Source organism: Colletotrichum costaricense, assembly GCF_030867565.1.
Source record: "Colletotrichum costaricense strain IMI 309622 chromosome Unknown Scaffold_10.1, whole genome shotgun sequence".
In the NCBI taxonomy this organism is placed as follows: domain Eukaryota; kingdom Fungi; phylum Ascomycota; class Sordariomycetes; order Glomerellales; family Glomerellaceae; genus Colletotrichum; species Colletotrichum costaricense.
The window spans coordinates 1,599,510-1,623,224 of NW_026848239.1; the positions used below are offsets into that span (position 1 = coordinate 1,599,510).

General features: G+C 51.9%; 7 protein-coding genes across 7 annotated transcripts; 2 read left to right on the plus strand and 5 right to left on the minus strand.

Moving 5' to 3' along the window:
• Window positions 1-593: 593 nt before the first annotated feature.
• CCOS01_10155 (amidohydrolase) lies at window positions 594-3,590 on the plus strand (the record flags this gene model as incomplete). The annotated part of the gene is made up of 2 exons (XM_060458311.1): window positions 594-1,826; window positions 1,896-3,590. 2 exons carry the CDS (start codon window positions 594-596, stop codon window positions 3,588-3,590), a joined length of 2,928 nt encoding a protein of 975 aa, XP_060311476.1.
• Window positions 3,591-3,717: 127 nt separating this feature from the next.
• Window positions 3,718-5,877, minus strand: CCOS01_10156 (glycosyl hydrolase family 20; the record flags this gene model as incomplete). Its single annotated transcript, XM_060458312.1, has 1 exon — window positions 3,718-5,877. The coding sequence occupies one exon, from the start codon at window positions 5,875-5,877 to the stop codon at window positions 3,718-3,720; it is 2,160 nt and encodes a 719-aa protein (XP_060311477.1).
• A 750-nt stretch (window positions 5,878-6,627) lies between these two features.
• Window positions 6,628-8,628, minus strand: CCOS01_10157 (uncharacterized protein; the record flags this gene model as incomplete). Its single annotated transcript, XM_060458313.1, has 4 exons — window positions 6,628-7,696; window positions 7,780-8,031; window positions 8,094-8,214; window positions 8,271-8,628. 4 exons carry the CDS (start codon window positions 8,626-8,628, stop codon window positions 6,628-6,630), a joined length of 1,800 nt encoding a protein of 599 aa, XP_060311478.1.
• An 865-nt stretch (window positions 8,629-9,493) lies between these two features.
• Window positions 9,494-10,117, plus strand: CCOS01_10158 (ctr copper transporter; the record flags this gene model as incomplete). The annotated part of the gene is made up of 2 exons (XM_060458314.1): window positions 9,494-9,945; window positions 10,000-10,117. 2 exons carry the CDS (start codon window positions 9,494-9,496, stop codon window positions 10,115-10,117), a joined length of 570 nt encoding a protein of 189 aa, XP_060311479.1.
• Window positions 10,118-10,230: 113 nt separating this feature from the next.
• Window positions 10,231-14,266, minus strand: CCOS01_10159 (uncharacterized protein; the record flags this gene model as incomplete). The annotated part of the gene is made up of 2 exons (XM_060458315.1): window positions 10,231-10,907; window positions 10,969-14,266. The coding sequence occupies 2 exons, from the start codon at window positions 14,264-14,266 to the stop codon at window positions 10,231-10,233; spliced, it is 3,975 nt and encodes a 1,324-aa protein (XP_060311480.1).
• Window positions 14,267-15,599: 1,333 nt separating this feature from the next.
• CCOS01_10160 (fasciclin domain-containing protein) lies at window positions 15,600-16,960 on the minus strand (the record flags this gene model as incomplete). The annotated part of the gene is made up of 2 exons (XM_060458316.1): window positions 15,600-16,244; window positions 16,304-16,960. 2 exons carry the CDS (start codon window positions 16,958-16,960, stop codon window positions 15,600-15,602), a joined length of 1,302 nt encoding a protein of 433 aa, XP_060311481.1.
• Window positions 16,961-18,506: 1,546 nt separating this feature from the next.
• On the minus strand, window positions 18,507-22,751 carry CCOS01_10161 (glucose-methanol-choline oxidoreductase; the record flags this gene model as incomplete). The annotated part of the gene is made up of 8 exons (XM_060458317.1): window positions 18,507-18,954; window positions 19,006-20,221; window positions 20,278-20,538; window positions 20,602-20,840; window positions 20,893-21,079; window positions 21,133-21,470; window positions 21,524-22,079; window positions 22,142-22,751. 8 exons carry the CDS (start codon window positions 22,749-22,751, stop codon window positions 18,507-18,509), a joined length of 3,855 nt encoding a protein of 1,284 aa, XP_060311482.1.
• Window positions 22,752-23,715: the final 964 nt, after the last annotated feature.

The following is a 23,715-nucleotide window of genomic DNA, read 5'->3' on the forward strand; positions in this document are numbered from 1 at the left end:
CTTTGCCGCCTAGTTCGAGATGCCGGCATCTCTTCCCGAGATAGTCTGGCAAACACTCTCGTATTCATCATGCGGTATTTCTTTTTCCTCTGCTGTACCATCTAGGTGCACGGTGATCAGAGCGGGGTCTAAATCTAGATGGCGTCAGTGGCCAGAGTCAATCGAGGCATCCCGCCGGACGAGGAACGTATGACAGACGAAAACGGGCTAGGTACTGAGAATCCAGTAATGTGAAAGTCTATGCCACGTCTTCAAACAGATCTCTACGGCTACATACATGTACGCTCCAGTAGCTCCATGTCCTGACAGACCCATAAGGGCCACATCATCAGCTGCGGAAACAGAGCTCTGGGAGGGAGTTTAGTTTTAGTTTGGGCTGCCCGGAACTAATTTAGGCGAGTTAAGCCCTGTCCTGGATCCTTGTTGCGATCATCAAAGCCCCTTGGAGGCTGGGGACAAGGACGCCCTCACCCAAACAGACCTGGAGCCGTTATTGTTGTCCATTGTTACCAGTATGTGTCCTGTTGTCCGACTTCAAACCCACCCTATGGCTCTGTCGTCTTCCTCAGCCACCGACACCGACGACTCAAACAATGGCACCACTTGCGGGCGCCGAAAAGATGGATGAGCTGCCGCCCTACAGCCCGCCAGCGGCGACAGCGGCTGAAAGTCGCCGTGTCCTCTCTTCGTCAGTGCGGCGGCGGCATCATCCGGCTCTCCAACTTTTACCCCGCAGGTCGCGAACATTGCGCGTTCTTGGTTTAGCATGCCTCGCGTTCATCGTCTACGCGCAATGGAGACAGATTTACCCCGTGGGCGGCGTCTCCGGGCCGGAATTTACGATTCATGGGCTCTCAACTCGCCAGCTGCGAGAGGATCTGTCGACTTGCGGAAAACTGCACAGTCGACCGATTGACCCGCCTGGTTACGGGAGGACACGGAACGCCCGCTACGTCGACGGCAAGAAACCCACAGTCATCAGGAACGCAACAATCTGGGTCGGGGAGCCGGTCGAAGGGTCTGCCGACTATTCATGGATTTCTGCCGACGTGTTCATTGAGCACGGCCTCATCAAACAGGTCGCTGAGGGCATAGCGATAGCCTCTCTGCCCGGAGATGTTCTCGTCTACGATGCGGGTGGGCGGCCGCTCACCAGCGGCATCATCGACATGCACAGCCATGCTGCGGTGCACTCACTGCCAACACTACACGGCAATGAGGATGTCAGCGAGCTGTCGAAAGATATCACTCCCTATGTCCGATCCATTGACGGCATTCAGCCGACGGATCATCAACTCCAGGTGATCAAGTCTGGCGGCGTTACCACGTCGTTGATTCTTCCTGGATCAAGTAACAATATTGGCGGCGAAGCCTTTGTGATCAAGCACGCCGTCGGAGCTGCTGACGGACGCAATGAAACAAGCGTAACTGATATGCTAGCTGACCCGGATCATACCTGGCGGCATATGAAGATGGCATGTGGTGAGAATTCGAAGCAGGTCCATGGGAAGGCGGGTGAACGTGGCCCGTACAGCCGCCTCGGTGAAAGCTGGGAATTCCGTCAGGCTTTCGAGCATGCTGCCAAGTTGATTCGCGGGCAAGATGACTGGTGCCACGCCGCTGCTCAAGGTCTTGACAATGTCCAGACTTATCTCAGCCACGACCTAGAATGGGAGGCACTGATTGCTGTGCTCAGGGGCCAAGTCCATGTTCATGCTCATTGCTACACCATTAATGATCTCGAAGCTTTTGTGGATCACACGAATGAGTTCAAGTTTCCCATCCGCGCATTTCATCATGCCCACCAGACGCATCTCGTGCCCGAGGTAAGTATTCGCAAAGCCCTTGATGGTATCTCCCATTGCTGCGTCTTTTACTCACTCGTCATTCCCAAGATTCTCAAACGGGCATGGGGAAATAATCCACCAGCGTCCGCCCTCTTCGCCGACAACATGTGGTACAAAGCCGAAGCTGCTATGGGCTCAGAATACGCGGGAAAACATCTCTATGATGCTGGACTGACGCCCATCTACGTGAGCGATAATCCGGTGCTCAATGCACAGCACGTCGTGTTTGAAGCTGCGAAAGCGTACAAGTATGGTCTGCCTTACCACGCTGCACTGGCATCCGTCACCACTGCCCCAGCTGAGAGGCTGGGAATGGAGCATCGCCTCGGTAAAGTCAAGCCTGGCTTCGATGCCGATATCGTCGTCTGGGATAGTGACCCATTGAGCGTTGGGGCTACGCCAGTCCAGGTCTGGATTGACGGTACTGCTCAGTATGACGAACCAGTCAGACTTAACAAGACCTATGAGGGTACCATAGTCCCCGATGAGAATCTCAGCGAGGCTATCGTAAAGCCTCAGATCATGCAGGGCGACGTTGTCTTTACAGGAATTTCAAAAGTACTACACTCCGTAACAGTGAGTGGCTTAGCAGCCGATGGGAAAACCTACAACGTAGCCGTCTCTAACGGCAAGATTACTTGTATTGGAGGCTGCGAAGCCGAGCTCAAAGTTGCGTCTAGCCATGAAGGTAATCTAATTCACCTCAAAAACGGCCATCTTACTCCGTCCTTCATCGCCTTTGGCTCAACGATCGGTCTAAACGCCATAGACTCGGAGCGAAATACCGACAACGGTGCGGACGGGGGAAAGTTCAGTCGCGGTGTTGACGGGCTCGCCCTCGATACGGATAAACTGCAAGTTGCCCACCGCTATGGTGTCACCCGAGCCATCTCGGCCCCCAAATTCACGGCTCTCGGCACGCATCACGGCACAAGCACTGGGTTTCTCACCGGGGCTGGGACTACTATCGACCGTGGTGCCGTGTTTGCTCGCGACGCTGCTGTGCACTATACTCTCGATCTTTCCGCGAAAAGCGGGGTTGATGGAATTTCATCCATCTCAGGAGGTGTTGGCGAGCTGCGACGGAAGCTTCTCACGGCAGTCTCATCGCTCGCTGCGAATGACACTATCCTTGTGGAAGACCGATACACGGAGGTCGCGTTTCTCCGAGAAGTTGTCGAAGGGCAGATGGCACTCGTCGTTACTGTGCATAGCGCAGACACCATCGCTGCCTTGTTAGACGTCAAAAGCAGTGTTGAGGAGGTTCTTTCAGAGCTCGTAGACAGCCCGAACACGCTTCGTTTCGTCGTATACGGTGGCGCCGAAGCTCACCTGGTTGCTGACGCCTTATCTGCAGCCAAAGTGGGAGTTGTTTTGGCACCAATGCAGTCTTTTGCGGTTTCTTGGGATCAGCGACGAGCGCTTACGGGCGCGCCTTTGACAAACGGCACAAGTGTAGACGTCTTGGTTCAGGCTGGAGTTGATGTGGCTATTGGCTTGGAGGAGGACTGGATCGTGCGAGACCTTGGCTTGCTCGCGGGCGCGGCGTTCAAAAATGGCGAAGGGCGGCTGAGTGAGAAAAGTGCATTGGACTTGGTCGGAAGGAATGTGTACAGGATTCTCGGTCTAGAGGATGAACTTGAGGATGAGCACTTTGTGATACACGAAGGGAGTCCGCTTGAGATTGAATCTAGGGTGCGGGCTGTTGGTGACAGAGGACCGGGGCTATCAATTTTCATCTAGGAAGGGGTCACTATCGGGCACAACACAGAAGAATTGACTAGACATAGTGTTCGACAAGAGACGCGATTGAATGGAAGTATCCGCGACCTGTATAGGTACTCTCTTGGAATCGGTCTAAGGGGTCTTTCTAATTCGTAAAATGGGCAACGTTGTCGACCACAAGACTCTGTATCCCAGGGCCACGTACATCTTCCAACGGCGCAACGAAGGCCATTTGGCTCCAGCTCAAAAGTGTGTTACGACCCCCATACACAAACACTTCGAAACGCCCTGCGAACTGTCCATTGATCCAGGCCATGCTTCCATGGAGCACGTCTGTGACGATGGTGACGCTCGCAGGGAGCTTCGATATCGTAACTGCCTCGTGTGTCGAAGTAGACACGTTCGACCAAATCCGGCCTGGGTGCCCAGGGTCAAGCTGCATAGCATCTTGTGCGCTCACGGACCGAAGAGGATAAGGCCATCCGTCCGCAGTGAATGAGAGGCTGCCACCTTCATCTAATGCGAGAGCGGTATCAGGACCGGACAGTGTGAAAGGTCCAGTGACAGCCAGCGTCAGGGTATAGTTCATGCCCTTACTTCCATGGCCAAGGTGTACTGCCTCAGACTCATTGGTAGAACGAGACCATGAGACTAATGGCCCTTTGCATGTAGGCTTGGACTTCGTCACTATACGCTCAAGATTCTGCCCCGGTGCGAGAGGCGTGAAGAAGTCAATGCTAGGCGCAACCCCTTCGTCTACGAGCTGTGCGCCACGGCTGCCACTCCACGCGCGTGCTCCGACCAGCGCTATGCCTCGGCGCATGGCATAGTACGCCTCCAGCTGGGTAGAGGCATCCGGGCCGTTGTCGTTCCAAGCCGCAAGAATGGCACCTCTGTTTGCCGGTGAACTATCTGATAACTGCATGGTCTTGTTGAACGGGTTAAAATCCGCCGGTGTCCACTGCCACTTAGGCTCGTTGGCGAAGTTGAGCACTCGAGTTTCGTTGTAAAATTGGGGGTAGCGAGCAGGCAGAATTGGCATGTGGTCGTTCTTAAGAGACATGTATGCCCACCAGTCCTCGGAGTTGATTATATCGTAGTCATTGTTTGCTAGCAGAACCGGGTCCGATTCGCCGTACTGCCAGTGCTGAATGACTACGTCTTTGGAGATAGTCTTGTTTTCGGATGGCTCGTTTGTTCCCCATATCCGAATTCTCTTACCGGTAGTGGAGTTGATGAAAGAAGACATCTCGTTCACAAAGCCAATGTAATCGTCAGCCAGCGTCGCATCGTATTCGTCTGCGCCGACATGAACTTCCTTCGTCTCGAACCAGGGAAGAAACTCCGACCAGATACGCTTGACAGTTGGGATGGTATCCGGATGAGACAAGTTGAGCAAGTCGCGCTTCGTCAATGAGAGCTCGGGCTTCCACTTGGTGAGGTAGAGGCAATGCCCTGGTGCTTCGATCTCCGGGATAACAGTTACACCTCTTGACGCGCAATGACTCTGAAGATCGGCAAAGTCTTCTCGGGACAAGGTCTCGTTCTCCCGACCGTGAAGGATCGGCAACAAATTCTCATCTTCCGGCCGCAGCGAGAAGTGGGAGTAGACATCTTGCCATGACGCGTTCTGCCCGCGGTTGAGCGGGTAGTTGTCGCTGAGGTGATAGTGAAACTCGCTCATCTTGAAGAAGGAAGCGAAGCTGCACAGCTCCTTGAGGAAAGCGGGCGCGTACCACTTGCGTCCGGCATCGAGCATAAAGCCTCGCGTGGCATAGGCCGGCGCGTCAACCGATCGCCCTGTGGGCAGAGTCCCGTTCCCTACCAGCAGGAGCTGGAGCAAGGTTCTGGTCCCCCACCACATCCCCCGCGCGCCTGTTCCGCCGATGAACGCGCCAGACGGGGAGACGACGAGCTCATAACCTTCTGACGTAGGATTGCCATTTTCATAGGTGAGCGACGAGGTGTTGCTGGTGAAAGAGCCGAGAAGAATGCCACTGGCGTTAGTGGGGTTGGGGAGACGATCGACGCGCTGTAATGTCCAGTTGACGCCTGTAAGCTCGCTAATGTCTTGTTGGAAGAGCTTCGCAAAGTCGTGGCCGCTTGGTGGAATTAGAGTCAAGCCATCTGTATCGGCTTTGGAGGCTAAACTTTCCTCGATGTAGATGGTCTTTGGGCTTTTATTGACGTGCCACACAGTGCCTGGAGAGGATTCCGAAGTTCGGAGGGTGGGAGGGAGAAGTTGGAGACCCCCTGCTAACACTGGAGTGCAGAAGAATGCCGTGATGAGCTGCAAGAGCGCCATGACTTGAACTTATTTCGGCGCAGGTTGATGATATAACCTGCCCTCTTCGAACACTTCCAATGCACCTCCATTACATTGCCATTAGGATGATTGACCATTTATCCAGGAAAGCTATATATGTCTTGGTTCGTATCTCGGCTTCAGTGTTATCACCCCTCACTTCATCTAACTTTCAGAGATAGATCAGCAGAGCTGCCCCGCAAATTAACGGTCTGATGTAACAACGCATGCTGTGCTATGGTAACGTAACCGAAATCTCAACCGGGGGTTGGTTGCCCTCCGTCCCTTGCTTCATACCCGCAGTGAGCAACAAGCCACGGGTTGCCCACTGGCCTCCGAGTTCTGCCAAATCGATGGTGATTGCGCCCAATATCAATGCATCCGATGAGCGTCGGGGAACGGCTGGTCTTAGATGAAGTTAAGACCATGGATGTGTCTAGATAAAACGAGATAGATTATTCAATTGATTTCAAAGCGCTAGATAGTAAGATCGCGTCCCACCAGGGATGATCACGGCACGAGTACCTTCAAGATCACAGGAAGTGGTTGGAATGGGATCAAGCCTAAATCCGGATGATGTAAAAGTTCAGTACAATTTACGATAATATATTGGGCGACAAAAGCGTGTATTTTAGTACTCAGTGCAACGCTGGCAACTGGAAGTTGTCTTTGCGGCATGCTAGTCGCGTTCAATATCTGGAAAGCCGAATTAGCATTCATGGACTTGGATGGGAGAAAGGCACTGGAGACTTACGAAAAGTTCTCCTTGTAGAACCAGACCTCACTGGCACCACCTCCGCCTTGCAGAATGCTTTTCTGGGCTTCGGCCGCAACTTGAGACAAGTCGAAGACCAATGATGCCGGACCACAGGCTACTAAGCCAACGCTCCCTGATTGCTCAATGGCTCGCCTGGAAATTGCGGATACATCTGGTCGTCCGTTGGAGGTGCGTAGACTGACCAGCCCATAAGGTGATTGCCATTCAGTGTCGGAAGACTTCCCGGGTGTTTCAATCACCTCCTTGTCTGCATCGTATGCCGGAGATTCTTGATTTGACGAGGTCGACTTGTTTTGCACTGAGGTCCCGGTCTCATGGAAAGAAATTGAAATACATGGCGCCTTTGTGTTCTCGGCATGGGGACGTCGAGCAATAATGTCGTCCAATGCTCTGCAGTACCATTCCCGGAACTCGAGATCACGGGTTGCCACAATAACTTCCATCTCTGTGTTTGCGGTCCCTCTATATTGTCGTTGTAAAATGTGCTCGATCATTGGTAAAGAGAATCCTGCCCCTGCACCCCCCGCAACAACGAGCGTTCGGTCGAAGCCAGCGAACCATCGATCCGTAACGCCACCGTACGGACCGTCGAGCAGTACTCTAACAGGTGCCTCCGGAACTTTCCGAGCAATCGCAGCAAGCCTAGCAGTTATCCCTCCTCTCGGTTGGATATAGAAGACCATTTCGTTTCGCTGGCCGTGTCGTGGGATCGAGCAGATCGTAAACGGGTGGGCAGTCAATGAGTGCATGCCGCTAGTGAGAAACCTCAGATACACGTGCTGTCCCGGTGTCCACCGGGCATTGGTTTCAATGACGACCTTCAGACAATGTGGTGTGACCAGTGATACTCGGGCGTGATCGACACCGTGCTCCATGAAGGTTTTGAATTGTGAGTAGAAGAAGCATAGAGCGTACAACACAGCTGTGACGATGAAGTAGTCCCATGAGGTGAGACGGAAGTCGCAGTGGATGAAGAAGAAAATGAAGAAGACAGCGGCTGCAAAGAGGTGGGTTGCCTTGAACAGCTCGTAATATCGGTCCCTGGCAAAGCAAGTTAACTGTCAGTAATGTCTTCATGTCTGCATCCAGAAACCGGGGGGACAACGATGAACATGTTAACATACCGGACCCAACGAATAGACATGAAGGTCAACCATGCTTGAGCTAGGATAGCAATGACGCCTGTAGCCCACATACCTCCATCATTCCACTGCTTGACTATGTCGCCTTTCCAGATGTGAAATACGATAAAAGGAAACGTATGGACCAGCGCAAGTACAAACATAGCCCATGCCACCCAGTTATGCCAGATATTGAGTTTCTCATGGGATATACCGGTCAGGGCTGAAATCGGGTTTGCCTTAGCGCCTAGAATGCTACGGAGACAGGGTTAGAAAAGCCAAGAATAAGATCTTTGGGGACTTCTCGAGTTACTCACAAAAGAAATGGCATACATGCCAATGCCATGTAACCGGCACGAGTGGCAATTGGCGGCGAGTTACCAAAGCTCAGTTGTTTGGTGTTAGGCCAGTAGTATGGCTGAGGACCGAGGGTCATTGCTAGAAGATTGTCAGTCTTCGATCTCACAGGGCCTCACGCGAGGAGGTAGTAGTACCTAAGAAGAACATAGCACCTACAGCGCCGAGGAGATATGTGCCTAGGGACTGTGTGTTCCAGGAACCAAGCCGCCAACTCTTATAGGATAAGAGACGGCCTGATGACAAAGTCCTTAGCCATAATGAGTTTCTTCTCCACGATGTCGGGGCGTATGTCGAGGCAAAGCTGGCAATAGCCGCAAACAATATAACCGTTACGAAGAAAGCAACAGTAGGTAGTCCGTATCGATGATCAGCCTCGTACCAAAACACCCAGTAACCCGTCTTGAAAGCACATTGCTCAGGTGTCATAGAGCAAGTTCCAGCATCGCGGCTGGAGTGTAACATGACCGGTTGGCTCAGCCAGGGAAGAGACATTATGGCGTTAGGCTTCGATTAATCAAGTAGGATTCTGGGAGTGAAATTCTGCTCAAAGACGAGTGCGAGGAAGGGTTTACAATAGAAATGTCATAAGCATCGTGCTTGGCAAAACGCTGACAATCACTTCGCTTGTGGATCAGTTGACGCTGAAGTAGATTTTGCGTAATTTGGCATTGGCCATCGCAGACAATCCTGCCGTGATATTGAGGACTATCAGGGTATCAAACCGGTTGCCACGTACATTTGAGCGCGTTTTTTCGATTCGCGAAGTCGGGAATCCTGCGCTGCAACTCCCAGGGTTTTGAGCACATTTGAGCTCGTTAACTCTCCCTATCCGGAATATAAGCACCACCCATGCCACACTGCGGTTCTAATGTCACACTAGACGACCAACAGATGCGTCGGCAACTTGACCTAGGGGTTGCAATTGGCTGAGCTTTGTGATTTGGCAGATTTCCACGTGGAAAATGGAGTCAACTTGCGCGTTTCGGGACCCTCTTTTCCCACATTGTTTCCGACGACACGGACGTCAGATGCCGTGCCACCCGGGACGGAGGGAGAAACTTGCTCATAGTAACGCTCGTGCCGATCTTCCACTTTACGGTATCATCTACCTTGAGTGGATGAGAGGAAGAGTCTTCTAAAATTTGATAAATCATATGATGCCGCCATCGATATCAATGATGGGACCAGATTTGTCTATCAACCACTAATAAGCACTAAGTACAATACACCCTACTACATCGACTCTGCGAATTTCCATCGACAAAAATCGACTGTATCAATTTACAGCCGGATTGAAAGCTCAATCATTCCAGAGCAAATATCCACCGATTAGAGTATCACTCCATAGTCGACCGAAATGGATATGAACATGGCAACCAGCACAGCCATGGCGATGGCAACATCGACTAGTGCTGCCTCCGGCGACATGTCGAGCATGTCGATGTCAATGTCTGAAATGGCTATGACATTCTTCGAAGCCTTCCAAACACCGCTCTATTCGGACGCATGGACACCGACAAGTCCCGGTCAATATGCGGGCACCTGCATCTTTCTTATCGTGCTGGGCTCGATCTTACGCCTCCTACTCGCTCTGAAGCCCGTACTCGAAGACCGATTCTGGAGAAACTACCCCGTCTACGAATCGGACAAGCAAGCCTTGACAAGTCACCATGCAGAGAGTGTTGAGCCAGGACAGGCCGGCTCGGTGATCCGAAAAGATATTGTGGGACGGTGGAAAGGGTGGCGGGCCGGGGCTGCTGCTGCAAGGGCAACTTACGAGGTCATTGTGGGAGGGATCGGATATCTCCTGTGAGCCACACCTTCGCACTTGCATGATGTCAATCTGGCTGACAATTTTCATAGGATGCTTGCGGTGATGACGATGAATGTTGGCTACTTTCTCTCCGTGCTCAGTGGTGTTTGGCTCGGAACATTTCTGCTCGGCGGACTTGCTGGCGGTAGTCCGGCGATCCACTGCTAGAACAAATGACAGCGATGGAGTTATACCAAGTCGAAGCTTGGTCATTAAAAATTAGCAAATCGATTAATTATGATAAAGTAAGGTTCTAGCATCACGTCTTGACGCCAGTATCGTCACACCCAATCCCCTTCTTCGTGATATGGAATATTGTGTCTTGAGCCAGGACCTCTTCCCAAACTGACCGCAGCTGGAGCCCGATATGGTGATGTCCCTTGATCAAGGTCACCGCTATCATCATGCGGTGGAAGCCAGTTCGCCCCGGTATACACAGTGTCTTCGACGCTCTCCACCGAGTCGACGCCCATACGCCGCCCATGTTTTCCGGTCAAAGCGCCGTAAAAGTATCTCCGCCCCAACTCCCCAACTTTCTTCTTCCTATCCACCGAAGACAGCTGCGATAGACCTTCAAAGTCATCCAACATTTGGCTTTCGTTGATGTAATACATTGCGCCAGCAATGCTCCGGGGATCAACTGGCATCTCGGGCCACTTGATGAATAAACTTGCCCCCACAGCCACGATCATCAGCGCCAAGATCGTCAGACTAATAATCGAGCAGATGTTGTGGGAGTTGAGCGTCTGAGTTAGGTTGTACGGTACATTGGCCAACAGCATCGGAAGAAACTCGGCTGTTATGGACATGAAAGCTGCCAGCATCAGCGCTATGTCGCCGTTGATGATCGCGGCGTAAATGCCGTAAAATCCATTCGTGGGGCGTGTCAAAAGGATGGATGATTCTGGTCGTTGCGAACGCCGGCCCAAGTGATAATACGGACTGACAATAGCAATACCTGCAATCTGTATTAGTCAGGCTCCTCGATCCTGGCTGATGCTGGGATCGGGGCTACTCACTCATGAAAATCGATTCCCAGCAGAAAATAATAATGACACCCAATGCGGCAAGGAAGAAACGGAGTCCGAATGTTTGACTGTCCATGAAGTCTTTGAAAGAAGTACGAAGACCAAGCGTAACATGATAGTAAAGTATGATGATGAACAAGGCAAGCAAGAAGCATACGAACACAATACGCCACCAGTTCGTAAGCGCGATGAAAGGGTTTTGTTTCCGGCCATTAGTCGCACTGCCGTGTGGATGTTTGATAATATGCGACTCATCATCGGTCGATAGCGCTCCTGACCCTGCCGATTGCAAGTTGTCGGCCGATTCGTCATAGTAGATGAAGCCATATTCGTCTCGACCGTGTCTATTCTCAAAGAAACCCAGCATGTAGTTCTTGTCTGCCATTGTTCTTTCGTTAGCTTTGAATTTGACGTGATGTGGCCGAATTTCTGCGTTCAGAGAAAGTGACGATATCCCCCCGATACTCCAAGGATTTGCGTGAAGTCCAGTCTTCCAGCTGCGAAGGAGGTACAGGAGAACCAGCAGGAGAGCGACGATGAGAACGAGCAACGCGATCAAGATATAGGCTAATTTTGGGGAGACGCCTAGCTGAATGCCGCAGCCGTCGATGGCGGTGATTTTGCATTTGCCATGTAGTTTCATCCCAATCGCCTCAGTTGCCAAGGGTGCCAGGAGAGACGATGACCATACCATCAGTGTCGTGATGAAAGGGACCGGATGACCTTGCCTGAGAACTTTGAAAGGAGCCAAAAACCCATTCCAGCCTTCAAACTGAATGGTCATGCTATTCTTCCCGAGTGCACCTCCTTCTTGAGATAGTGCGTGGAAAGGCTGATATAACTTCGCGTTGAGATCAATAATTCGGAGAGGAATTGCAATCATGACGGCCAGAATCACTGGAAGGAACTTGCCGAGGAAGTAATCGCCATCGGTGAAGGCAAACTTCTCGACTTCGGTTATGACGGTATCGGGTTTGCTCGTCGACCCTGGATGGGAAACCGAGGTGAATACCGCCGTGGAGGGGCCAATAGTGGACACTCGTGTACTAGGCTTCGGAGTGGATGTGATCGTACTGAGCTTGCCCGATATTGAACTGACGAATGTGGTGGGGCTTGGAGTTGATATGACCGTGTTCAAAGAGCCTCCGATCGTCGTGATCACTGTAAACGATAAAGGCGTACTCCCAGTCGGCGTCGTCACCATCGCGATTGTGGTTGGCGTTCCTCCAATTACAGAAGTAAACTCCCTCGGAGCCGGTGTTCTAGTTGTCAAAGTCTCCTTACCATCAATGGTTGTCCTGATGATCTCTGGGGCGTCGGTGGTTGTGAAGACGCCAGTACTGCCTCCGACTTGGGACACAAGAGTCAAAGACACCGGCTTGAAGCCTGCGGCGTTTGTAGACTGAATCAGCACCATCGTAGGCTTTCCAGAAATGGTCGTCTGGACGGCAAACAGGCCTACATCCAGAGACGGAGTGACTGTGACTACCATCTGCGTCTCTTCGCCCCCTATCCTCGTCTCGACCGTCTCCGCAGGTGGCGTAAAAACGCCAGTGAAAACACCTCCAGCATTGGTCACCAAAACCTGAGGTTTCCCCGTTTCCACAACTGTCACAACCTTCCCGTCAAATACACTGGTGATGAGTTGTGTGACTGGGTTAGGCTGCTCGCTCTGCTGGCCTCGCGACCCTCCAGGAATGGTAACAACTTTGGTAATTTCGGTTGTTCCTACGGATACGTACACTACCCCCGCCGCAGTCGAGGTGGCTACACTTGCAATAGTCGTCGGCACGGCAGAAACAACAACAGAGCTGTAGGTGCTGACCCTTGCTGGCGATGTGAACTGGGCCGTTGAGGTTATGGTCGCCTCTCCCACTTCATTTGTGACTTCGACGATTGTCGAGGCTGGTGCAGCCGAGGTTGAGGTTGTCACACGACCAATTGTCTTGGTTGTCGTCTGGTAGTAGGTTGTTTTGTCGTCGCTGATAACATCTGTTTGGGTGGTTTGCACAGGTATTGTCGTGGTCATAACCACGTTGCTACTTGCCAAGGTTCTCGTGATCGACCTCTGCGTCGCAGTTGTGATCACTCGTGTATACGTATTCTCGCCAGTACTTCCGGGAATTGTTGTTTCAACAGTCGTCGAATAGCTCCACAGAGTACTGCCTACGATGGATGTTGTGTACTGGAAAGTGGATCCAGGTCTTGTGACTGTAGAAGTGAACTCGGACTTGATGATGGAAAACACCTTGTCGTTTCCGATGGACTCCAACGATGATGAGCTGGAGGATGATGCGGCACTAGTGACAGGAGCTTTGGGATGGTTCGAACCGCCAGAGGAGGAAATCAAGCTGGCTTCTTTGCCGCTTACTGTCGAATCCGTTGTGTCTTTAATCTTGTCTGAACTTTCCGGTCTTCTGGTTGTTAACGGTGAAGACAGAATAGAGTCAACTTCTTTACTCTGAACATCATTAAATCTCGTAGTGCCTGGTGATGGTGACGATGTTGGCTCTGAAGTTGGATTATGTTCTTTACTCTGAACATCATTAGATCTCAAAGTGCCTGGTGATGATGATGATGTTGGCACTGAATTTGGATCATCTGTAGCCGTAGTAGTACCGGTAGGAAGTTCGTCAGATGGCGCAGATGAGGGCGGACTGGAGACGGTCGGGCTCTGTGCCTCACTTCCTGATGCCGAGGTGGTGGTTGTGACTTGTGCCTTCTCTTGTCGACCAGTGGGAGATTGTTCTTGCTGCGTTGATACTACAAAAGCTACACTAGATGCTTTTTCTGACGACGATACAGTAACAGGAGCCGCTGAAGTTGACTTCGAAGCAGGAGATCTCCCAGGCCCAGAAGTCGTCGGGAGATCGGCATTACTAGTTTGGATGATCGTCGACAGCTGTAGACCAGAAGACGGACCAGAGTCTGAAGACGATAGGTCCTGTGCTGAACCACTTGGACTTGAGGACTTCTCGCTGATAGAACTGGACTCCTGCCGTAAATCCAGGTAATGGCGCGGCTCAATAACTGCTGTGCTGTCTGAATTTGGCATCGTATTTTGAGCATATATCACCAACCCCACCAAGATGGAGAGGACGAGAATCATGCATACGATGAAAGGCCATTGCAGTGGTTTCGGTCGATAGTCTGGACGCGTCGGTATTGGAGGTGGACGATTCTTCTTGCCTAGCTCATCGTGGTACTCGTCGATATCCTCAGTAGCTTGCAGATTATACTGCGTTTGCGAGTCAAAGGTGGGCTGTATCGCTGGTGGGTGTTGATGCATGTTTGCTACTAGCCTGTATCACGGCATGATTAATCGTTGAACACCTGTTGAGTTGAGGTCTTGTTTCTCGCTGGTTGATATTCTTATTCAGACCAGAAGGAGACGTCAACGATTGTCCACATGCAGCTTTCGAATAATTCAGAATAGGCCTGGTCATGAAAACAGAGTTCGCCGAGCCAGGAATTCGCCAATGTACAACATGAAGAAAGCCCTGAGTCCTTGGGTCGCGCACACCAAAGCAAAGCCACCATCTTGTTGTGGTGGCTTTGAGACAACTAGGCAGCTGTAGTAGCTCAGCTCCGCGAGTGGTCCATCGTCTTTCTGGTGCACCACTGTACCAGCCTCATCGAGTGCCAGTGAGGCCGCTTGACCGCTTGCAGTCTGCATCAACAGCATTTCATGGGCGAAGGTTGAAGCCAATGATCATGTGTGGTTGTCCTGGAAGGCGCCCGCTACCCTGAGCTGAAGTCCGGTGCTAGTCACATTCCGGACTGGTGAGTACCGGTAAGTATATGCGGGCTGAGCCATGGCATTTTTGGTTGAGAAGGCTGATTCGCTCCAAGGTCAGGGAGCACGAAGGACCTAAAACATGGCTTTTCTTTCTGTGGTATTTTGCCATTTCTCATGTACTAATGCCGAGAATGCTTTAATGCGTTTGGTAACATTCGATGAAGTAGGTACTTGATGTAGGCTCCATCGACGATTTCCATGGTCTAACTTGCAGGTCTGACAGCCGTAGAAAACAACTTGTCGAGAGACGATTTCGAAGCACGTTGGGCGCAGCATTGACTCGGTGGGTCGGCAGCATGGGACTATCCAGATTCGCTCAGACACGCCAAAGCAGTGAGGGTGGCTAGGGACACTAGGTTGTGTTGCCGGGGCTCCACGTACGTAGGGCTGAATGCCGCAGAAGTCGGGATTGTGCTACAACGAGTTAGGACTCCTAATCTAGCCTCGCATTTCCGGTAGTTGAGGCTGTAAAGACGATGCTTCGGAGGGCGAGACATCTCTACCGAATGGCTGACATACTCTTTGAGACCGGCCCGTGGCCGAGACCAAAGCTATTTCACTGAGAAGTACCTCCCAGAGGTAGATCATGTTGTTCCTAAGTCATGTATCTTGGACTAATTACGGCGACATAGTACCACAATATCTCCATGGTACCCCTAGCATGAAGGTCGAAGAGGCATGGCGACAGTCGGTCGGAGCATACTAGATGGAGTTCGCCAAGGCAGATTTGTATTGCTAACATCCTACAATGTGGCTTTTGTTATTGAAATTACTGAAGGCAGGCGGATATTTGCTGATCTGAATGGTACATGTACACAAGTCTTTACAATTCCTCGCCAAACCAATTAGTATCATTCTCCTTCTCATCGACGTACTCGGAGAGTCTCTCCTTCAAGTCCTCGACTTCAATCTCGCCGTCGACGTAATCGACCTTGTGCTTGTGGGGAGGAATGGGGACGCGGCCGGGGACGTGAATGACACCGTTCTTGGCAATTCCATCGGCGACGACAATAGGGATGTAGCCGTTAAGCTTGACCTTGGTCCAGCCGCCCCAGGTGGCGACATCGACGGCGATGTTCTTGCCCAGCAAAGTGGGAAGATCAACGTGGTAGTGCTCCATGGTGTTGACATCCTTCTTGTCATCGGGGCGGTACAGCGCGTCGCTATATAGAGTCGCATTGCCGACGATCTGGTACTTGAGCAATGCTCTAAGGTACTTGAGACCGAGGTCGGTGTTGAACAGGAACGCATTCGCCTTGGGTCCAAGGCGAGCGAAAGCGTTGTTGGAAGGGGCGAAAACGGTGGTGCCGGTGGACTTGATGCCGTGAATATACTTGACGAAGTCGGTCTTCTCGTATGCGAGCAACAGCGTGGAGAATTGACTGGGGAGAAGGGTGAGCTCTCGGCCGACCATGGGTGGCGGGATGATCAGGCTATTGACAGCGTGAATAATTCCATTCTTGGCGCGCTATAGATGACAAGTCAGATTTGTAGGATTGATGAACCATGGGGACTTTGAGTGCTCACAATGTTGACGGCAACGACCTTGGCGTAAAAGTTGATGCGCACGCCACCGAGGCCGACGCTGGTGCGAAGACGCTGGGGCTTGTCGCCGAGGAACTTCTCATTGAGCAGCGTGGGGAGAGTGTGGGTACGAAGGACCCTCTTCGCATCGTAGTCACCAATACCAACGTGGTACTTCAAGATGGCTTCAATAACCTCCTTGCTCGGCTTCTTGTGCTTGGGCAGATGCTCGAAGGCGCGGTTCGTCGGCACGAAAAGTGTGTGATTCGCCTCTGTGCTCTTCAAAACATTGACAATGTCCTCATATTCGTTGACGAGCTTGGCAAACTCGGTCGTGTGCTCGCTCTTCGAAATGAGCTCGTATATAGTTTTATCGGAAACCTTGGGTTCATTAAAAATCTCCTCCTCGAAAAGGTGGTCGAATTTGTTCTCGACTGTCTCTTCGAATGAGTGTAGTGCACCCTCAATGTGTGCGGACAAGGAATCGATGCCATCTTCCACAGTGCTCACGATGGAGTCCTTGGAGGGGACGCGGTCCCACCAGGAACCTCGATTAGCGTGGTCATCGTTCTTGATGGCCGCTTGCTCGAAGATCTTAGGATCGGGAAGGATAAATGCGTTGGCAACGGCCACGCATGAGAGGGCTGCAACAGCTTTCATGTTGGATTGATTTTCCAGATAAGAATGCTACCTTAGTTCTGGAAAAAGGTTGATAAGGGAGAAGGAAATGTCAGAAAGCGACTATGCCGGGGGAAATGCAGATAAGGAACCTTTTGTTCGACTCTTCGGCACCGGAAGGCGAACACCACGCACTTTGCGTACGCGGAATGGCTGTAGGCAGAGACACTAGGGACGACGCCAACAGCTAGAGGTCCAATGGTAAGCTGACGTCAACGGGATCGGACAACAGCAGCGAAGTGAAACTCTCCCCCGCCCATCCCACCCAATGGAACTCGAATCCCCGAACGAGCCGAAGGAACGACCAGACGGTGGGAACTCGTTCCATGCGGGAACAAATAGCAGCTCAAGCTGTCGCCACGACCTCAAGCACCATCAGTTCTCTTCTAGAACTTCACCTCATCATCGACTTGTCGCATAATGAATGAGGTGATTTGGGTGTGGGAGCTCGCAAGCTATGCAGAGTTATGCAAAACTAAAATCGAGCTAAGTCGGTGTGTACGAGCTTGAGCTATGGACAAAGCTACCAGAAAGCCACACAACCACTACAGCTCTCAGCTACATCCAATGCGTCATTCATCCCACCTATGAAACCGCTTTCATCCTCAAGGCCATCGGGCTCTCGGGGTTTACGGGTCTCCATGCATCGGCCTGATTTCTGCCCGCCTCCGACCATGCACGGCCCCACTCCGCTACTCCGCTGTCTCTAGGCTAATGCTTCCCGGATCACCTCCGGCCGGGTTCTAGGCGAGTATTATTACCGGATTCCGAAGATATTGTAACAAAATAACCATTGAATACGTATACATATCTCTGAAGCTTCTGTTTACCGGCCTAATCTCAACTCACGATTCGGTGCCGACACGCAGAAGTCAAGCAAAGCCTGCACCATTGACTTCTTGGCTGCATTTCCCCACAAACAAGAAACAGCAGTTCATGTTTGACAATACGATGAGAGCTGAGAAGTTTCGGTGCCAAGGTGACACCGAAAAGGGTAAGACATAACGCTCATTCTCACATGGAACGTTCATCGGGACTACGAACGAGCAAACGGCTGTGTGGGATGACCAATCTTATCTGGTGTATATTTGACTTTCGCAATCTGCTGCAGTCTGGAGATGACTTGCCCCGGCATCTCAAAGACTTACTTTGTTCTTCAATTCCGGTTCCGGAATTTCCAAACTACGGCTCGGAAACCCGAGGATGCTTGATTTGACAGGTGATAGTCACACATCTGAAAGGTCGTGTTCAACTGCTCCGCGGAGCAGCAACACAGTGACGGGGCCGGAGTACCTTAAGTCCTGGTTATGGTGCACAAGGCACTGTGGTATTAGCGTGGATTACATCTTGTACCTGAACTATGGTACATGTGGCTATCTGGGCTGACAAAGAAAATTGCCCGGATTTGGGAGATAAGTTTCGAAACGTTTGGCGAACTTGCGAGCCCCTCCAAGAAACAAAACTACAAATATGCCCCTCAATGCCAGCTTGATGGCTTCGAAAGGTACATGTATCAACTTATTGTGCATCACTTCTTCAATCCCAATGGGTTGCCTGATGCAAATTTTTCAAGTCGCGAATACTTGTCGTTCAGGACATTCTGGATGTGCTGCTCCACCCGCGGGAAGATATCCTTATGGGCGGTAGGGCTCATCCAGGCGTCCAAGTGGCCGCGGTTCTGGAACACCTGCCTCTCATAGCAGACGCCGCCGTTAGCCTCTGTGAGGAGAGTGAAGGATGTGTCGGTGTTCTCGGGCGCGTACACCTCGTCCTCGGATCCAGAGAAGAGGAAAATGGGCAGACCCTTCAGGCGGGCGATGTTTTGCGGTGTGACGAGGCTCTCGTTCTGCGAGTCCGTGACTACTTCGTGGGTGCCTTGGTACATCAAGTGGTTCAAGTTCGCCATTGAGGCACCACCAACAAAGTTCTCTAATTGTGAGTGAGTGGCCTCGTTGAGTCCCTTGTGTGACCAGAGCCTGGAAAATGTTAATCACAGAGGAGGTTGAAAAGGGCTGGGATATACTAACCGGCCGAAAGCAAGAGAGCTGCGATGGCAGACAACGGAGTTACAGATCTCATTGCGGTGACCGACGGGGTAGAAGCGAAGCAACTGGTTGATAGCCTGCTGGATGTATCCATCGCGAGGTGTGCTGGTGCAGTCAAACCACTTGCCCTGGATGAGGTTGTAGATGTTGGCCATGGAGATGGGGAGGCTAGCCTTTAGGTTGTTGACCTTGGGGAACTTGGGGTTCATGAACACCTGGGACGCGGTGACACCGCTAAGCCATTGCCGAGGGATGCTTCCGTCAAGCAGGCCTGAAGCGAGAGCAATAGACCCAGCGCAGTGTGCTACGACATATGTCGGTGACGAGGGGCCGCTACCGTCCAGCCTATCAATGATCGCATGCCTCTTGCGAATCTTCCTGAGAGCCGCCTGGATATCACGGCGCGCGTCGTACGTGGTCCAGTTCTGTTGAGCAACAATAGTCTTGCCGACGCGGTGTACCATGGAGTACACGCGGTACCCCTTAGCCCGGAAGTAGTTCACCGCATTCTTCTCAATGGTGGGCAAAGCAAAGATCTGGTGGTCGACAGCAGCACCAGGGATGAACAAAAGAATCGGCGCCCTGCTTGCGTCGCCACCAATAGTCTGCGGCTCCCACATGTAGAGCTTCGTCTTAACGCGGTCGTTGGCCTCAACTGTGATCTCTTCCGACCAGGGTGTGGGGTTCTGGTAGCTGTTGAAAGGTAGGCTGGGCCAGATTTGAGGGATGAAAGGTGTGAGGAAGGCTCCTGCTGCCTTGGCAGTGAAGTATCCGAGGAAGTTAGCGGTTGAAGAAACCTTGGCGTAGAGGCTAGATCCGGTTGCTTCCATGGTTGTGCATTCTTGAAGGAAGGCCGTGGGGCGGATATGGATAACGCCCTTACCGCGAACCTCTTCGTGAATGGGTTGGTCATGCTCGTCAACCTCAGTAATAGTGCAATAGAGAGTGGTCGTGGCCTTCCAGAGGTTGAGGGGGTTGAAAACGACGTCCGAGTTAACAACCTTGTAGCCGTTGAAATGCAACTTCTTGCCATCCTTTTGTGAGATCAGGAAGTTGTAAGTCAGGTTGGTGGTATCAGGCGATCTCGGGTCGTCGTTAAACAAGTTGAACTTGCCACCCTGAACCATAGACGTACCACCAAGAGCGGGGCACGTAAAGGTACCGGTTAGATTGGCCTCGTGTTCCTTGTCGTGGACGACTAAATGTACTTCTGTAAGCGCTGGAAAGTCCTCGCAAGTATAGATAAAGACTTACGGCTGTGAGTGTTCCATGACCTGGCGCTGAGGAAGAAACGGGCATATTCGCCCCGGCTTTTAGCAGTCAAGGTAGCCCTTTGGAAATCTAATGTCTTGGAATCCTCTCCAAAGTGGATCCATCCGTCCATGGTCTCGGTGAAGGCGATACCAGGAGTCATGTCATCTCTGGCTGTGTTGATGATTTCTTGCACTCTGGCCACAGGCGGGTGTTCGCCCTCGAAGGGGTCATGTGCCGGCTTCCCAAATAGGTTTAGAGAGCCTGGGGTTATTCAGCACAAGTCAGACAGATTGAACCTTGGATTGAGGAACCAAAGATACTTACCGTTCTTTGTCTTAAGATCGACTTTAATATGGAAGTCATCCGCGATCTTCTCAACAGATCTCTCTGCGAGGGCTGTAATTGTCGCGAAAGGATTGACACCAAGAGCCGCAGGAACAATGGTTCCATCGCAAACGACCAAGCCCTCATGGACCTCACCTTCAGTGCCCTTGAACAGCTGGCCTTTGTGGTTCACGCCACCGCTGGCGCCAGTTCCGTCGCTGCTGATACGAGCACCACCACTAGCCAGATATTAGCCAGCATTTCAACTTCGTAAAAAACATTTCATCTTACATGGCATGGACAGTGATCTCCTTCTCGCCAAATGCGGCATAGAATGGACTGTCGACGTAGATTCCGCCGATCAGGTTGGTCAGCTTGGCCAAGTAGCCCGCCAGCTTCTTGGCTCTGTGCGACTTGCCAACACCAGAGAAGTTGATGAGGGGTCTGTCCTTGTCAAGCTGCATGGTTGCTTGACTACCTGAAATGACCTAATTAGACCGGTTACTGCGAAATGCGGTCAGAAAGACTTACTGTCGTGGGACATGATGAGATAGCACTGCGTCTTCTCGGTGCTTCCATCGGGGAAATAGGGACCGAAGAAGCGGCTGCCAACGGCTGCAGTTACATGACCGACTGCACCCTTAATGGAGATGTTATCAGGGAACACTCTGCCGGGCAAATATGTGAGCATTGCCTGGTAGAAGGGCGCGAGGGCGGCAGGAATAGCACCCTCCTCAACGACGAAGCCATCAAGTGGGTTGTCCAGGCCCTTCCGGCAGTCGATAATACCAGTGATACACGGTCCGACGGGACGGTTGGGGGGAGGGTCTTCGCGTCCCATGCCGTTGACATACTCGCTAGTGTTGTAGCTTTACGATGGAGTTAGTAGACTGCACTCTCGAAGAAGGCATCTTCCACCTACCCGAATGCAAGGATATCACCATTGCCACTCATGCCGTGTCCAACATCCGGGCTCATGTCCAAGCCAAACTGCTTGCTGCGGAGCAGGATCTCGGTAGTTCCGATACTACCAGCGCCGAAGAAAACCAGCTCCTTGGCATGAACCCACATCAGGTCCTCGTAAAAGAGGTCCTTGAAATTGGCGCGCTTCCCACCGTGCCATGCAAAGTGCACGATGTAGCCCTCACGGTCCTTCGCCTTGGTGACATAACGGACCTCGCACTGGCAGAACATTTCGGTACCCCAGTTCCAGGCGTCACTGAGATAGTTTACCAGCGTTGTAGACTTGCTGCCGTCGTTGAGACCGGTAGTATCTTGGCCACTGAGCGTAGAGGCTCGCATGTAGACACCGGTGCTGTTCTCTCCATCCTCGAAGCGGGTGGTCTGGGGTACACGGTCGAACTTCTCGCTCCAACCCATGAGCTTGGCCTGCTTCTCGAGTGTCTCCAGCTTGTGTAGCTTGGGGAAATCCTTTGGGTACTTCTTAGGCTCCAAGACACCGGCGGCGCGCTTGTAATCTGTGTTGCAGAAAGTTAGCGTCTTTACGAAGTTTCTGTATGACAGGGAGGCTAAAAGTCACATTTCTTCAATTCTCCTGCATCTATCTCCTTGGGCCAAATAGGCAGGTTGAGAACCCCTTCGTCTGCTTCGAGGAAGACGTTGGCGTTGAGCAAACTTGTGCCGCCCAAGCCATTGCCCACGAAGGCGTTTTGGCCATCTCCAACAATGAGATGGTAAAGGCCAGTCGGATCACCGCCGGTGCCCAACTTTCCAAGAGCACCGAGAAGACCATCCGTCGCCGCGTTCGTAGTGTGAAGCTCCTTCACGGCTGGGATGATCTCGGAAGGGAACTCTCCGGGCCACTTCTCCTTACCGCGCTCGAGCAAGCAAACCTTCTTGTTGCCACGCGCCATGCGGCTGGCGGCGACGGCGCCACCATATCCGGAGCCGATGACAACAACGTCATAAGACGGGCGGATCAGCTCAACGGGGCGGGAGATACGCGGGTATGCGCCAGTCACAGGGTCGAATGTGTCGCCGGCCTGACGGTATCCCTCGCGGGGCTCCGTGGCCGGATAGGGGGTGTCGAAGGACTCTGTGTAGTCAGGCTCGATTCGACCGTTGGACTCGCCGTTGAGACCGTTAGTCTGTTGATGGTCGTAACCGTTGAGCTCCGCTGTGCCCTCCATCACGATTTTGTTCTTAGTAGTAGCTTCTTGTCGTCAAAGAGCGCTAAGGACTTCCAAGTGCCGCTCTTCTAAATGACAGAAGGAAGAGTCGGATACCTTACGTATACACTTGATCTTCCTGGCCGTCTGGTGGATGATGGCTTCGTCTTATAAGGTCAAGCGCCGGCAAGTATCTACGGCCCGCAGCGGCTTCCCCAGACGGGCAAGGACAGTCAACGCATTCCTATCGACGACAGCCTGTGTGCAAAACTTCCTCTCAACGGTAGACAGGGTCCTCGCGACTATCACATGCTTTCCTGACATTCAAAATGTTGACTGCTTCATTTTCCCATGATATGACCGGATGCGGATAGTTTCACTCGGCTTAATGGGAGAATGTTCGCAATCATCCGAGAGACACTTCGTTGTGGTTGTTGATGGGGTAACTAGCCTTATGCCTCCATGTGGTTGGAGTAGGAATTGTCGTTGAGGGTGTAAACAATTACACAACGTCTCTCAATGTGGCTTGCTTGAATATGTTTTTGCAAGACACTCATCAGAGGTGGCATGTGCTTGCTGAAGGCAAAAGTAAGCCGAGCGACAACTTCATCGAGCATGTAAACCAGTCGAGAACCCCAATTCTATCGGTGAAAGTCTCAAAGGTTGAGGACTGGTAGCTCTTGAAATTGAGTCGTGGCGATTGGAGGTTGGGCACTTATGTTCACTAAATCTGAAAGACGACGTTGAATTCGGAATGATTAGGTGTTTGCCGCTGGCTTTTTGGGAGAGTTCTGCGAACTTGCATTTCCTAACGGGCGCTGAGACTATTTGCACACTAGTTCAATACCACCACATGCAGGGCAATCTCCACCGGGAGGGCGCAGCCGTGATAGGGCATACCGGCAGAAGATCGCATTTCAACGAGGGCTCTGCTTTTCGATTCATGCTAGTCAAGCTAGTCAAGCTAGTCCCCAGTGTGATGTGA